At 42.5% G+C, this 16,561-nt stretch overlaps 1 protein-coding gene across 2 annotated transcripts in view; it reads left to right on the forward strand.

The window, feature by feature from the left end:
• Window positions 1-540: 540 nt before the first annotated feature.
• The window catches only part of TET1 (tet methylcytosine dioxygenase 1), a 129,828-nt gene continuing 113,807 nt past the window's right edge, over window positions 541-16,561 (forward strand). For both annotated transcript variants that reach the window (XM_061161666.1, XM_061161668.1), the window contains exons 1-2: window positions 541-662; window positions 11,272-13,298. In XM_061161666.1, the coding sequence (XP_061017649.1) occupies window positions 11,394-13,298 (1,905 nt within the window). In that variant the 5' untranslated portion in view covers window positions 541-662; window positions 11,272-11,393. The remainder of the gene's footprint in view (window positions 663-11,271; window positions 13,299-16,561) is intronic.

Raw genomic sequence — 16,561 nt, forward strand, 5'->3', positions numbered from 1 at the left:
CTGAGTCAAGGGAACACAACCCTTCTCTGGCTTCTCTCTAAGGTGCTGAGAGCAGTTTTCCATTGCTCGCGACCCAAATATTGCTCAACGGTGGCATCTCTGACTTCGCATCCCAGGTAATGTATCTATAAGCATTCAATTCAGAGACCCCAAAACTTTTCTCTCAGCCCGAGAGTACCTCGTAAAAAAAAAAAAAAAAGTCATGACAAGAAGATCTTGATAAGGTTTTCCCTCTCCAATACTCTCCTTTGACCTTAAAAAAAAAAAAAAAAAAAAAAAGGGGTTGGGAGAGAAGAGGGCCAAGGGGAGGGGTGAGGGTCCAGAGGGGAGTCCAGCTCCAGTTTGGGGAAATCCAGCTCGCGTTTTGCCTCTCGCTCAGCGGAGCAGGGTCCAGGGAAGGCAGAGCCCCAGCTTCACTCCCTGAGGTCTGTCCTGGGGAGACAGTGCTGCTCCGGGGGGCTGACCTGGCGGGGAGTGGCAGCGCAGTCCGCTCCCGCGCCGCTTTGTGCGCGCAGCCGCTGGGCCCTCTGCTCCCGGGTCTGCCCCCCCGGACGCCCCCTGCCCCGCCCCAGTCATGCAACTCTACCTGCCTCTGCGCTGTGGACCTTTGGGAAGCAGTCGCCCACCCCGGGGGCTCGGGCCCTGACCCTGCCAGGCAGCCGGTAGGTGTCCTCCCGGGGCCCTCCCGCGCCCCTCGCGCCCGCCGGGGCCCCTGACTCCGAAGTTGTGGGGACGATCGCAAGTTGGAAAGTTTCCCCGAGGGCTGGTGCGGGCTTGGAGCCGGGGGGGACGCGCGCAGTTCTCGGAGCCTGGGGGGGCCCTGGTGAGCTGGGAGAGGGGCAGAGGGCAGGGGTCTGCGGAGCCCCACGCGGAGGCCGGAAGGGCTTGCGAAGGGCAGTGCACGGCCGGGGCTGGACGCGGGCCGGGGTTCCGTGGCCGCGGGGCCGCGGGGCCGCGGGGGTCGCAGCGATGGGCCCACTCCCCGCGGCGACCCCCCACCCGAGGCCGCTTGGGGCGCTTTTGTTGCGGGTGGTAAACAATGCCCCCGGCCAGAGGACGCGGCCGCCTGCCCCGAGGCCGGGCTGGGACGCCGGGTGGGGAGAGCCGAGCGCCTCGGGCTAGGACCCCGGGCTCCGCTGGAAACTGGAGGATTGGGGGAGGGCGAGCGTGGCTTTGGGAGGGGGCGATTCCCCGACTGTGCCCGTGATTGATGCCCCTCAGAGGAGAAACGGAGGTCCGAGCGCCTCGGGCTGAGGAGAGCCAAGAGTTAGGGCAAGTTTCGGGTGTGGAACCCGGGCTGTCCCACACTCAAGTGTACCCCCCAAAGAAGCTGTCTTCCTCCCGCATGCTAATACAGGGGACCAGCTCGTTGGGAGAACATTTGGCACTTGCCTTCCCTGAGCTTTTCGGGGAGGAGGCTTCGGGGACGAAACTTTTGGAGTGGAGGTTGTAGGAGAGGCTTGCCAGAGGTTGACCCGGAGTTCTGCGGATCGGGGAGGAAGGGAGTAGGGAATAGAATCGTGTTCTGTCAAAATGGCCTTCTAAAAACCCTTACGGGCGCCGCTCGGGCGCCGAAAGCGCCGGCTTGCCGTCACATCAGTAGCACGGAATCCTGGAGTGGGGCGCTAGGGTGCGAGATGTGCGGAGCTGGGTGCCGGGACACTTCGGCCGGCACGTGAGGGGCCGGCTCTGGGGGTGCCAGGGACCGCCGCCACTTCACGTGTCGGGAAGAGACTGGGCTAGGTCTCTCTCCCTCTCCTCCTCACCCCCTCTCCTCTTCCTTCCCTCCCTCTCACCCTCACTCCCAAAGCGATTCAGCTACTGCAAAAAGCGGTCGGGAAGTTGCTGGCCCGTCACAGTACACCTCCCACTGTAATGGGAAACACAAATTGGGCATTTCTGACCCAATAAAAACTAATGTATCAACAAGAGAATAGATATTACTTGAACTGGGGGTCTTTCGCCAGCCCCAACTCGCCCATTGCTTCTTCCCCTACTCCCCGGCTCCACTCTTGGGCACAAAATGAGCCGCATAATACAGTAATGATCAGTTTACAAATACATGTTTGAAAAGTGTTGCAAGACTTTGAGCGAGGAGTCGGTTAGGTGCACAGTCTAGTGCCGGCGGAGTGCGCTGAGCGCTGCACCCAGACGGGTTAAGGGCGGCGCTACCGGGCAGCAACCTCAGGTCCTCTCTGAACTGAAAAGTGCCCATCCTTTCCACCTCCCCCTGTCCTCAATGTTATAAAGTAAAATAAAAATGTCGGCCTCCTTAGGCCTCACTCAGGATGCCAAAATGAGTTTGGAAAATGTGCTTGTGAACCGGTTAGGGCGAGAGCTTTTTAAGACATATTAGGAATTTGTGCGTACAATTAAACAAGGCGGGTAGGCAGATAAGCAGAGGTTTGGGGATTAGTCAGCGTTGTTTCTAAGAACGAAAAGCCTCAGGTAACGTTCATTCTGAGTGAATTTCCTGATTTTACTGGTTTGCGTTGGTTACACAGGTTGAAACCCAAGTGCCTTCACTCCCCAGTTAAGAGATCTTAATTAGCTTGGTTGTCAATGTATGACCGTGTTTAAAACCATGTTACGATTTCAATTAAACTTCAAAATCAAGTATGAGAATTATTAGTATCCTCTGCCCCTATCTCTTGGCAAAGACTAATAGCTCATCTTAAGAACTCCGGGATCGCCACTTACCATTTAACCGAGGGTTAACTATGGCTCCCAGCTCTGATCTTCTAGAATTGATGGGTTGGAGTTTAGGATCACCTCTGTCCCCGCCCTTTGTTTCTCTTCCTCCTCCAGTCTTCTTTATCTGGTTTGTCCCTCCCCTCCCCCACCTTCTTCTTTGCCTCTGTATTTTTCCTTCCCTCTACTCTTTAAGTTTCTCTTTTCCCACCCCTCCATCTTTCTAACTCTAGCCTTGTGCTTTGATCCAGTTGTCTTTTTATAGTCTAGCTTTATTGCTACATGTTTCTTCCCCCTTCCTCTACTTTTTTGCTTTTTTTCCCCCCCCCCTTTAGACATGTTCTTCCTTCTGCTTTTTCCTCTTCTTCTCAACATGTCTTATGCTTTTCTTGTTATTGGCGGGATCATTCTCTTTCCATTTTAACTTATCCCTTCCCTTTCGGTAGCCCTTTTTGGCTTTCCCCCCCTCACTCTCTGCAGGGCAGCAAGGGTGTTTTACATATGGAAGGAGCCTTTGACTAAATCTGCTGGCATTCTAGTCAGTTTCCCTCCAGTCTTTCCATGTGCGGAGAGCTCTCACACTTCCTGTGGTAGAAAACTATCTAGGAACTACAAGCAGCCCGCCCACCTCCTCTTCCTTCAGAACTTAGTTACTGGAGGAAACTAAGTGAAGTCGTGTCCTTTAAAAAGAAATGCTTTTTTTTGAGTCTTGTATTTCTCAGTCAAGTGCAGTAGCCTTTAAATTCTAAGAAGCTGAATGGAGTGACTATGAAATCAGAGTTTCTTTCGAAACTAGCTCTGTGTATGCAAATACTCACCACTTTTTTGGCCACTGCTGGTGGTGGGAAGGATTGCAGTATAATTTTAAATTGACATGTGGGCTGGATGGTTACATCAGTTCAGCCACTTCCTGCCCAGGGGACTGGGAGATCCAGAAGGAGGAGGGATGTAGGAGGGAGAAAATTTTTCTATCACAGTACTGTCAATATTGTCCTTTACAGGCAACTGATACAGTTTAGGAAGACAGCTTTTCAGTTTCTAGGCAAGGTGATTGCATCAGAAATTGTTTTTGCTCCCCCCCTCCCCCGCCCCTCACTTTTTAAGGCTCTTTAGGGGAAGACTACTTAGTAAACTCAAATAATACTGAGGCAGAAGTCTGATCCTGTTTATTGATCAATTTGGTTAGCTATGTTTAAATTATGTGTGAATAATTAGCAGATACATACATAGGCCCTGGGACCTGATCTAGCCTCTTCTCCACTTTCTCTGTAACCTTTGATTTTCTATTTTGGGTTAGAACCTCTTTTCATGTTTCAAATTATAAGTTGGCCCTTATCTCCTGGGCAGTAATATTTAGATTTCATGTATTACTCCAACTCCAGTCCCTTATGTCACAAGGACACTTTGGGGGGGGGAGATTATTATGGGTTGGGGATCTTGTTGCCCTCTGGTGAAAACACTAGTTAACCAAGTGATGCTTTGCATCCCACAGTTGTTGGAAGTTTTGCTTGTCTGTTTCACTTTGCTTTGTTTTCTCCTCCAGGAAAATAAGAGCTCACCAGATAGTATCAATTAACTGCATGTAGGCCCCCTCTGGGACCTACTATATATGTTTGATAACAAGGACATTATTCTCTTATTTTCTGTTCCAATCATATTATCCTGTAGGTACCTCCATGCACTCAGATTCTTGAATATACTTTAGAGTAGAATAAAACTGATTTTTGAGAAATACTGAAATGTCAGTTTTCATCAGAAATGAAAAATGGAAGTGGAATTAGTATTCAACTGTAAATGTATTTTTCTATGACTTAAATACTCTATAAAAAATAAAGCACCCAAAAAAGCAGATAAAGCATTTAATAATGTTTATAAATTAATAAGGAAAATAAGATGTGTAGAAAATTCCATATTTAAATATGAATCTATATAATAGAATGGGTTCCCTCCCTTCCCCCCAGCCCCCAAATTTCAGAAAAAGCTTATTGCCTCTCCTCTCAGAGTTCAGCCCTGGGGATAACTTAGTTTATCACAAAAGGGGTTACATTTCATCAGTGGAGCCAATGGTGATAAAATTAAGATCTTGTGGGAGTCCTTATTTTGTTTCTGATTGTTTCTTTGGCTGAGTGGTACCCAGTGGTTTCTTTCCTGCAGTTGGGTTTTTAGGGGTCATTGGCCTCTTTCAGGATCTCATAAAAAGGCTGTTACCATTTAAAGAGGCCACATCTTTCCAATCTGTGTTGTTCATACCTTTTCCATTTCCTTGACAGGCTCTTTTTCAGGAGATAAGGTTTGAATGGTAAACATTATCTTAATTACAAGTCTGAATTTCTAAAGCACTTCCATTAAAAAATATAAAAGAATATATGAGACAGAGATCAAGTTATAAACTACTTTCAAAAGCAGATCCCATGACACCCTCTGGCATATCCAGATTACTTGCCTCAATACAAAAATTTTAATTTTCATGTCTGATTGCAGTACTTAGATTATATGCCCCTAATAATTTTTAGCCATGTAATCCTGATAGAAGACATAAAGTATGCTTATACTGATATTGTTGAATTTCTGAATTTCTAGTGAATGGGATGGATTGCTTTTTGTTATCTGAAAATACATCCTTATAAAGATTGCTGACTTTCTGGAGATTAGAATTGGAATGTCTTTGTTTTCTAAAAATGGTGGTGTGAAAACCAGTGGTCTTTGGAGACAATATCCTACAGCTTTTCACAGCAAAGGAGCTAGTGTAACCAAACTTTTTTTTTTTTAAGAAAAGAGGAAAAGCAGTAAGCTTAATGCCAAGAATTCAAGTGGATTTGTATTTAGCCTAGTATTTGTATTTAGCACAGATTTATCAAAATGCTGTTTTTCTTGTGGTTAATGTTATCACTAATGTCTATTTTAAACATCTTTCTTAATGGCTTAATGCTTTGACTCTAAATGTTATGCTCTGAGATCTTTTATTATAGGGTGTGGCCTACAATGTGTTAGGTGAAGACAGAATAAAAGAATTGGATCTTGTTTTGCAGGATATGGCAGACTGAGGATTAAATTGGTTTTATAATAATGATAACTACTATTAAACTTATTTTCTCTCTCTCCCTTTTTTTAAATATATTGGAGTATAGGCAGACTTTTTTTTAAGTTCTCATTTACAAAACATTTATTATATGCCAGCTCTGTGCTAAGCCTTTACATATATCATCTCATTTTATTCTTGTAGTAACCCAGTAAAGTCAGTGCTATTATATTTCTGCTTCCTGCTACACCCCAAGGCATGTGGAATCTTATTTCCCTGACCAGGAATCAAACCCATGACCCCAGCACTGAAAGTGTGCAGTCATAACCACTGGACCACTAGGAAAGTTCTTATTATGCTTCTTATTCTAATATATGTAAGTAAACTGAGGAATAGAGAGACCAAGGAATTTGTCAAAATCACACGACTGATAATGTTTCTGATCTAGAAATTGAACCCACATTTATTTTCAAAGTCTTTGTTCTTACCTCACATATCAAAAGGATGAAACCATTACCACTAGGTTTTCCCCAGAGAAGCCCATTGGTCCCCACAAACAACCTCATTTCAAACACAGGAAACTTGACTCCTGTTAAATAGTTTGCTGAAGGACACAGCTGGTGATCACAGCTTGAAACTGAGGGTTTTCTAATGCAACACCATCTCTAGCCACAAAACCAAATAGTGTATCCCAGGATTACCTGGATCAAAAAAGTACAACCAAAACAAAACAAATTTGAGGATGGTAGAGGACTGTCAAATTTTTACTGTACCAGGTAATAATTTTAAAAGAAAAGAAAAAACCCATCTTCACCTTTTCATAAAAAAGGACTTTTATTACTTTAAAAAATTTTATTTTGGCCATGCAACTTGCAGAATCTTACCTCCTAGACTAGGGATGCAACATCTTCTCTTGGCAATGGAAGTACATTGTCCTAACCACTGGACCACCAGGGAATTCTCTACTTTTTAAATAAATTTTATTTATTTAAGAATGTGCATTTATTTAAGAACAAAATTTAAATTTTGTTTATTTATTTAAGAATTTAAGAATGGGTCTTCATTGCTGTTTGGCTTTTTCTCTAGTTGTAGGAAGTTGTAGGGCTGCTCTCTAGCTGTGGTGCTGGGGATTCTCCTTGTTGTGGCTTCTCTTGTCAGGGAGCCCAGGCTGTAGGGTGAACAGGCTTCAGTTCATGGGTTCAGTAGTTGTGGCTCTTGGGCCCTAGATCACAGGCTCAATAGTTGTGGCACACAGGTTCAGCTGCTGCGAGGCATGTGGGATCCTACCAGAACAGGGATCAAACCCCTGTCTCCTGCATTGGCAGGCAGGCTCTCCACCGCTGAGATACCAGAGAAGCACTCTATATTTTAATGAGAGAAAAAGGAAGACATTAATTAAATTAATTCAGACTTATGAAAAACTTTACATGCCTTTTTTTACTTCTTTATTTTTAAAATTGAAGTATAAAAAAAATAAAATAAAATTGAAGTATAGTTGATTTGGGTTTCCCTGGTGGCTTAGATAGGAAAGAATCTGCCTGCAATGCAGGAGACCCGGGTTCAGTCCTTAGGTGGGGGATGATCCCCTGGAGAAGGAAATGGCAACTCACTCAAGTATAATTGCCTGGAGAATTCCATGGATAGAGGAGCCTGGCAGGCTACAGTCCATGGGGTCGCAGAGTCGGGACACGACAAAGAGAACACCACTTTCACTTTTTCATTGGTTGATTTACAATGTTGTGTTAGTTTCAGGTGTACTCAGCCTCTCTTTTTTTCTCGTTTTGCCACAGACTGATGATCACTTGGTTCAGTTCAGTTCAGTCGCTCAGTCATGTCCGACTCTTTGCGACCCCAAGAACCACAGCACGCCAGGCCTCCCTGTCCATCACCAACTCCCAGAGTTTACCCAAATCCATGTCCACTGAGTCAGTGATGCCATACAACTATCTTATCCTCTGTCGTCCCCTTCTCCCACCCTCAATCTTTCTCAGCATCAGGGTCTTTTCCAGTGAGTCAGTTCTTCACATCAGGTGGCTAAAGTGTTGGAGTTTCAGCTTCAACATCATTCCTGCCAATGAACACCCAGGACTGATCTCCTTTAGGATGGACTGGTTGGATCTCCTTGCAGTCCAAGAGACCCTCAAGAGTCTTCTCCAACACCACAGTTCAAAAGCATCAATTCTTCTGCACTCAGCTTTCTTTATAGTCCAACTCTCACATCCATACATGACCACTGGAAAAACCATAGCCTTGACTAGACGGACCTTTGTTGGTAAAGTGATGTCTCTGCTTTTTAATATGCTGTCTACGTTGGTCATAACTTTCCTTCCAAGGAGTAAGCGTCTTTTCAATTCATGGGTGCAGTCACCATCTGCAGTGATTTTGGAGCCCAGAAAAATAAAGTCAGCCACTGTTTCCACTGTTTCCCCATCTATTTGCCGTGAAGTGATGGGACCGGATGCCATGATCTTAGCTTTCTGAATGTTGAGCTTTAAGCCAGCTTTTTCACTCTCCTCTTTCGCTTTCATCAAGAGGCTCTTTAATTTCTCTTCACTTTCTGCCATAAGGGTGGTGTCATCTGCATATCTAAGGTCATTGATATTTCTCCCGGCAATCTTGATTCCAGCTTGTGCTTCCTCCAGCCCAGCATTTCTTATGATGTACTCTGCATCTAAGTTAAATAAGTAGGGTGACAAATACAGCCTTGATGTACTGCTTTTCCTATTTGGAACCAGTCTGTTGTTCCATGTCCAGTTCTAACTGTTGCTTTCTGACCTGCATACAGATTTCTCAAGAGGCAGGTCAGGTGGTCTGGTATTCCCATCTCTTTGGGGTCAGGGTCAGGCCATTTGAGGAGACAAAAGTGCAATTTGATGACGGCTCTTGGCCAGTCCCGTTTCATTTTCTCCTTTTTTCTGAACTTTCAAATAATAGTTGCTTGATTTATTCTTCTTTATTGTTTGTATTATCTCATTCTCTCCTTATTTCCAATTTCCTTGCTTAGATATTCACATTGAAAATTTTGGGACCCTTGGCAGAAGGGCTTTAGAACCAGCAGTCTTTGTTTCTTTGGATTTTTAATATTTATCTACTTATTTGGCTGCACCGGGCCTTAGTTGAAGCATGTGGGATCTTTAGTTGTAGATTTTCAACTCTTAGTTGTAGCATGTGGGATTTAGTTCTCTGACTAGGGATCAAATGTGGGCCCCCTGCATTGACAGTACAGAGTCTTAGCTACTGGACCACCAAGGAGAACCTAGAATCAGCAGTCTTTGGATTAAGTTGGATGAAGGAGGAAAGAGGGACATCATTTCTGGGTGTGACAGTCCTCAGGACAATGCCTTCCTTATACTGAGGAGGTACTCAGATATTTATGGACCCATGAGTTTTATTTGTAACCTAATCTGGTGATACTGACTCCCCAGATTTTATGCTGTTTATGTGTGCATGTATAAAACTCAAAATTTGTAGATTCTTTAAATTAAATTTACTTATTTTTAATGATAAAAAGTACAATTCACAAAGAAGATAAACATTGTAAACCACTAGACCCCTAACAACAAAGAAACAAAGATAAATAAAGCAAAAATCAGAAGAAAAACAAGGGAAAATAAATATATATATAATCATAATGAGACATATTAACATTTCTCTGAGAATATTTTTATCAAGTGCAGAAAAAAAAAAAAAGAGGAACATCTTGAATGATGCCATTAATAATTTAAATATAATAGATTTATATTAATATTAATCTTATATCCTACACAAATACATTTAAAATTTTGTATCTCATATGTTGCTATTAGATGTCCATAGAACATTTAGAAAAACTGGCAAAAATATAAACATTACTAAATTTCAAAAAGCAGAATTCTTTTTTCATGGTTCAGTTATATGTATACACATATTATTTTTAAAGTTATTTTTCATTACAGATTATTATATGATATTGGCTATAGTTCCCTATGCTATACAGTAAACTTTTGTTGCTTGCTGCATGTGTATTCTTTTTTTTTTATTTTTTGTTTTGTTTTTCATGTGTATTCTTTTAAATTAGAAATCTAGCATTCTTTTTATGCTAAGTCAAACAATTGGACTCAAAATGTTATAAATTTTTTAGTTAGGCAAAAATTCATAAGTTTTCTAAAAGATACATATGTATGATTTATATATGTATATATACAAGAGCTTTTCTACTATGCTTGATAAAGGCTTGAAAAAGAATATCAAAAAAAAAGAAAAGATGGAATTGGAAATTAGAAAACATAAACCAAGTGAAATGGGAGCTGCTGCTGCTGCTGCTGCTAAGTCTCTTCAGTCATGTCTGACTCTTTGCGACCCCATAGACGGCAGCCCACCAGGCTCCCCCATCCCTGGGATCCTCCAGGCAAGAACCCTGGAGTGGGTTGCCATTGCTTTATCCAGTGCATGAAAGTGAAAAGTGAAAGTGAAGGCATTCAGTCTTAGTGACCCCATGGACTGCAGCCTACCAGGCTCCTCCATCCACGGGATTTTCCAGGCAAGAGTACTGGAGTGGGGTGCCATTGGAGCACTGAATATGAAATAGAAAAAGTGAAACAAACTAGATAAAAGATCCTCATATAGTCAATTTGTTTTTAAACATGGCTGCTTATTAGAAACATATCTGAAAAATTGAGGTTGTTAATTGAAATATGTTATTAATACTATTGGATCTCCAAGGAGTAGAGTTTCTTGGAGAATGTAGCTTTAGCAGCTTTACTGTCCAACAGATAATACCCTGCTTGTGTAGTGATGGGCTGAGAAAAGGGTGTAAGAGATAATTTTTGGGGAATTCCCTGGTGGTCCAGTAGTTGGGATTTCGTGCTTTCACTGCTGTGGCCCTGGCTCCTTCCCTGGCCACCTGGTTGGGGAACTGAGAGGGAGGAAAGTAACTTTTAAGTATTCACATTTGTAAAGATTAGGTTTGAGCTTTAAACTACTTGTAACTACAATAGTTATGGCTTCTAATTTAAAGAAACCCCCATGCTTAGCCTATTCAAAGAATTTCATTGACTTAATCAATTGTCACAGAAATTAAAGGAGCTTTCTTTGTGAATCCAAGGTTTAAAGGGTACTTTAGTATGTTTTGTGTCTATTATACTTTTGTAGTAAATATTCTCAGTTCCTTAATTTTAATTAATAATTGCTAGTGAATATTCCATTTCTTTTTTAAACATTTTTTTGGTTGTGCTGGGTCTTTGTTGCTACTCACAAGCTCTCTCTAGCTTCAGCAAGCAGGGGCTACTCTTCTTAAAGTGCACAGGCTTCTCATTGTGGTGACTTCTTTTGTTTTGGATCATGGGCTATAGGCACACAGGCTCAATAGTTGCAGCATATGGATTCTAGAATTCAGGCTCAGTAGTTGTGGTACATGGGATTAGTTGCTCCAAAGCATGTGGAATCTTACCAGACCAGGGATCAACCCTGTGTCCCCTAAGCAGATTCTTATTTACTGTACCACCAGGGAAATTCCAATATTCTGTTTCAAATGAGAGAATGCATAGAAAAAAGACTCATTGCCAATGTTTTTTTTATTTCAGACCAAAACCTCGTGCAACTGAGCACAACCATGGTGCATGCAGATTCTCCTCTGAAGTGAGACTTTCCAAAGGACCAATGACTCTGTCCCTCGTGCCCTTTCAGATTTTCCTACTTCATAGCAATGTCTCGATCTCGCCACGCAAGACCTTCCAAATTAGTCAGGAGGGAAGATCTAAACAAAAAGAAAAACAATCAACTGAAGAAGGGATCTAAGCCAGCCAACAAAAATGTGGTGACTGTCAAGACTGTGAGCCCTGGAAAATTGAAGCAATTCGTGCAAGAAAGAGATGTTAAGAAAAAAACAGAACCCAAACTGACTGTGCCAGTCAGAAGCCTTCTGACAAGAGCTGGAGCAGCACGAATGAATTTGGATAGGACCGAGGTTCTTTTTCAGAACCCAGAGTCCTTAACTTGCAATGGGTTTACAATGGCTCTGCGAAGCACCTCTCTTAGCAGACGACTGTCCCAACCCCCAGTGGTCATAGCCAGACCCAAGAAAGTTCCACCACCTAAGAATCTAGGAAAGCAACATGAGTGTGATTATAAGGTACTTACAGATACGGGAGTAAAGCACTCAGAAAATGATTCAGTCCCAATGCAAGACCCCCCAATCCCCCCTGATATAGAGAAGCTAATTGGCATACAAAATGCATCTTTCATTAAAGATGAGAGCCAAAAGACAACCCAGTCTTGGTCCCAAGGTGTTGAGGATTCCAGAATAATTTGCTCTACTCCTAGTGACCCTGCAGCAGAGATTCTTTCTGGGTCACTGGAAGGGACATGTGGTGGAGAAGGACTGTTCTCTAGAGAGACATTGAATGATATCAGTGATTCCCCTAGAATGTTTGCTCAGGACACTGTCTGTGTTCCTTTGCTCCAAAGAGCAGCCCTCAAGGTTACCTCTGAAGGAAACCCCAGCATTCAGTTAGAAGATTTGGGTTCACGAGTAGAATCTCTTAAGCTGTCTGATTCTTACCTGGATCCCATCAAAAGTGAACATGATTGCTGCCCCACCTCCAGCTTTAATAAGGTTGTACCTGCATTGGACCTTAGAAACTGTTTGTCTATTGGTGGGTCGATATATCCTACCTCATTAATAAAACTCCTCTTGGCAGGTTCAGAACAAGAAACCCTTGGTGCTAAACCAGATCATCAAGAGGTACGCAAAGCTACCCCAGATCAACAGGAAGTTCCTGATACCACCCCTGTGCTAGCACAGGCCTTGAGTGCTATCCCACATCAATGGGAAGTTCCTGGTGCTAACCCAGTTCATGGAGAGCCTTTGGGTGAGATCCCAGACCCACCAGAGATTCTTGGTGCTATTCCAGTCCAAGGAGAGGTCTTTGGTGCTATCTTAAATCAACAAGTCCTTGGTATGGGTAGTGGTTCTGCCTCAGACCCGCCTGTCTTTCTTCCTGGCCCTCTTAACCCAGTTGCTACCTGTAATGCTCTCCCAGCATGGCCTGAGCTCCAGGGCACTGTTTCATCTGGGCTTGAGGTCCCGGGCACTATGCAGATTTTGCCTTCGGGCTCAGGTCACACTCCTCAACCATCATCAAACTCAGAGATAATTTTGGTACCTCCTGTAATACCTATGAACAATATAGAAAATGAGAAGAAGATTCACATAAGCTTTCTGCCAGCTCACACTCAGGGGTTCACATTAGCCCCTGAGAGAGGACTCCAGCCGGCTCCACAGGGCATCACCCGACTCTCCCTGGTGAGTCCCAGCACATTGGAAGGAGGCAGCTCCCAGATCAGTGCCACCAGCTTGGTTGATGTCAACCCCACTGTGGCATCTAGGCCAGTGCCACTTGCTAGTACCTCTTCTCCTTCCTACACAACTCTGCTACCTACCTTGGAAAAGAAGAAACGAAAGCGATGTGGGGTCTGTGAGCCCTGCCAGCAGAAGACCAATTGTGGTGAATGTACTTACTGTAAGAATAGAAAGAACAGCCATCAGATCTGTAAGAAGAGGAAATGTGAGGAACTGAAAAAGAAGCCATCTGTCATTGTGTCTTTGGAGGTAAGCGAATACCTAAAGGGTTGGGGACACCTGTGAAACTTGGTAGAGTGATCTGTGGAGACTATTTTTTAAAATAAATTTTTAAACATTTATTCTGGTTTGGTGTGCTGGGTATTCGTTGCTGCATGCAGGCTTTTTCTAGTTGCAGTGAGCAGGGACTCTAGAGTGCACCAGTTTCAGTATTTGTGGCGCTTAGCCTTAATTGCTGCATGTGGAATGGCATGCGGAATCTTCCTGGACCAGGGATCGAACCCTTGTCACCTCCACTGGCAAGGGGATTCTCAACAACTGGACCACCAGGGAAATCCATGTGGAGATAGTTTGCTTTAGTATTACATTCTTTTGCTTTGGTAAAATGTTGCTTTATCTATAGGAATTTGAGGACCAACCTGAAGCATGTCTTGCACACTGAGTGATACATTAGCTTATTTTTAGAATTTATCTCAGAAAGCGAGAACATAAAATTTTTCCATCATAGGTTTTGATGGAGAATAGGGAAATTGTATGAAATGTGGTTTTGGAAAGATTTCCACTGTGCCTTATTTTAGTGTGTCTTATTTTGAAAGCTACATTTTTAAAAACTAGGAGTGGAACAAAGTCACTAAATGCCTTGCATCCTGAGGAACCAGAGGAAATAAACTTTTCTTTTGAGAGAATAAAACTGTCTCTATCTTTTATCTTGAAACTTTGCCTTGGAGGTATAACAATAATAGAGTTTTCGCTTCAACTTTTGGCAGGTGATTTCCACTTGCTCTACATATTTCACAGGATTGTTGGGATTCAATGGTAATCAAAGATCAAAAATGGTTTGTAAAGTCCAAAATGATATATACATAAAAACACTCATACTTATTATTACAGTTACAAAACTAAGGTAGTCAAAGTATTCATTGACTTAGACTTCATTTAAAGGAATTTTACGGAACTTGGTTAATACTCAAACTTGCTTAAATTAAAATACCTGTCAACTATGGTGTTTTATGATTTTTAGATTACTCACTTGAAATTTTTTGAGTCTACTATGAATACAACTATAGTAGAATAGATTGAAATATTATGAACTTAAATTCAGTCAACCTTTTCTTTTCATTCTAGAGATCAGACATTTAAACCCTTGTGTATCAGTGAAATTTAAGGTGTTTTGTTTTAAATATTTGTTTATCTATTATTTATTTGGCTGTGATGGGTCTTAGTTGTGGCAAGCAGGATCTTTAGCTGCAGCATGCAAACACTTAGTTGTGTCTGGTGAGATCTAGTTCTCTGACCAGGGATCGAACCTGGACCCCCTGTATTGGGAGTGAGGAGTCTTAGCCACTGGACCACCAGGGAAGTCCCACATTTAAGGTGTTTTTTTAAATACTTTGGTATTACAAACCTTACTGCAATGAATAATCTTTACTCCTCACTTCACACATGTGGGAGCAGATCAAAATGTGGCCAGTAACTTAATAGCTTACAAACTTATCTCTAAAACACTTAGTAGCAATATTTTTGTAACAGAAAGATCTCACTGGTAAGCTCCTGATTTGCAACATTGCCAAATGACATTGTTGCCAAAGGTACTCTATCTTTAATAGGTGTGAACACATTTGCTCTTTTCTAAACTTATTCCTCATCTGGTATTATACATTTGCTTCAATGGTTTACCATCTACATGGTCACCCCAAATGGAAAATTGAGTCATCTTTAATGGCCTTTTTCTCATTCTTTTAGTTATCTCTTTTCTACAAGATATGAGCACTCCTATCTCTCCATTTTCTTTGCTCCAGCTGTTGAGGCATTTATCTCTTACTGGGACAATTTCAACTTTCTCTTTATTATTGGCAAGTATTTATGGCACTTCTATTCTGGGATGAGCATACCAGCCAACTGGGAAATCAGGATGTTGAACAACAAGCTTAGGTGCAACTCAAGTTTTCTTTCTATAACCCTGTTTTTCCTAGATTAATCCAATTAGTGCTTTTCTGTATATGGGATTCATCTCACCCAAAACAATGGAAAATAGTGCCTTCCGATTATAGGTGAAGCCTAGATTCCTTAGCATGGAATATGAGATCTTTAGGGTCTTGACATGACTGACCTCTTTTGTCTTGTTTGATGTCACTACTTACATTATACTTGAACTTTCAGCTGTATCCAGCTGCTTCTGCTTCCCCAGGCTCACTGTGCATGGTCCTGTCTCCATGTTCATGCTCATGGTACAAATTCTTCCTTTTCCCTGCCTAACAAGAGCCCACCCCTTCACTCATCCTTTCCTGTGCAACACCTGTATCTGTGCATGTTCCTCAGGTTTGCTTCCAGGGAACTTTGTTTTTCTTGCACTTTCTAGCCTTGTTACAGTGATAGGTGCTAAGTAAACACTTGTTAATTGAATGAAAAGAATATATTTGTAACTCAAATAATTAGGTTTAGAAATTTAGATGGTGTGTGGTTTATTTCTGTAAACTTGATCTGGCAAGCAAGTGTGGCCATGTGGTCAAGGTCTGTCAGGGCGGGAAATACTAGTATTTGTTAAGGAATGAATGAATATATTGGCTATTGCTCACACTCTCCTAAGCACCACATTCTTTTTTTTTATTTTTTTATTTTTGCACCACTTTCTTTATTTCTAAAAATCATAAAAAACTTTTCAGTTCAGTTCAGTCACTCAGTCATATCTGACTCTTTGCAACCCCATGGACTGCATGGAGTCCTGGCCTCCCTGTCCATCACAAATTCCTGGAGCTTGCTCAAACTCATGTCCATTGAGTCCGTGATGCCATCCAACCCTCTCATCCTCTGTCATCCCCTTCTCCTCCTGCCTTCAATCTTTCCCAGAGTTTTTTCCAATGAGTCAGTTCTATGCATCAGGTGGTCCAATATTGTAGCTTCAGCTTCAGCATCAGTCCTTCCAATGAATATTCAGGACTGATTTCCTTTAGGATGACTGGTTTGATTTCCTTGCAGTCCAAGGGATTCTCAAGAGTCTTCTCCAATACTACAGTTCAAAAGCATCAATTCTTTAGCACTCAGCTTTCTTCACAGTCCAACTTTCATATCCATACATGTCCACTGGAAAACCCATAGGTTTGACTATATGGGCCTTTGTCAGCAAGTAACGTCTCTGCTTTGTCATAGCTTTTCTTGGAAGAAAGCATCTTTTGGAGGAAGCATCTTTTAATTTCATGGTTGCAGACGCCATCTGCAGTGATTTTGGAGCCCAAGAAAAGAAAGTCTGTCATTGTTTCCATTTCCGTTGTTTCCCAATCTATTTGCCATGAAGT

The sequence above is a fragment of the Dama dama genome, chromosome 15 (genome assembly GCF_033118175.1).
Source record: "Dama dama isolate Ldn47 chromosome 15, ASM3311817v1, whole genome shotgun sequence".
Classification (NCBI taxonomy): Eukaryota; Metazoa; Chordata; class Mammalia; order Artiodactyla; family Cervidae; genus Dama; species Dama dama.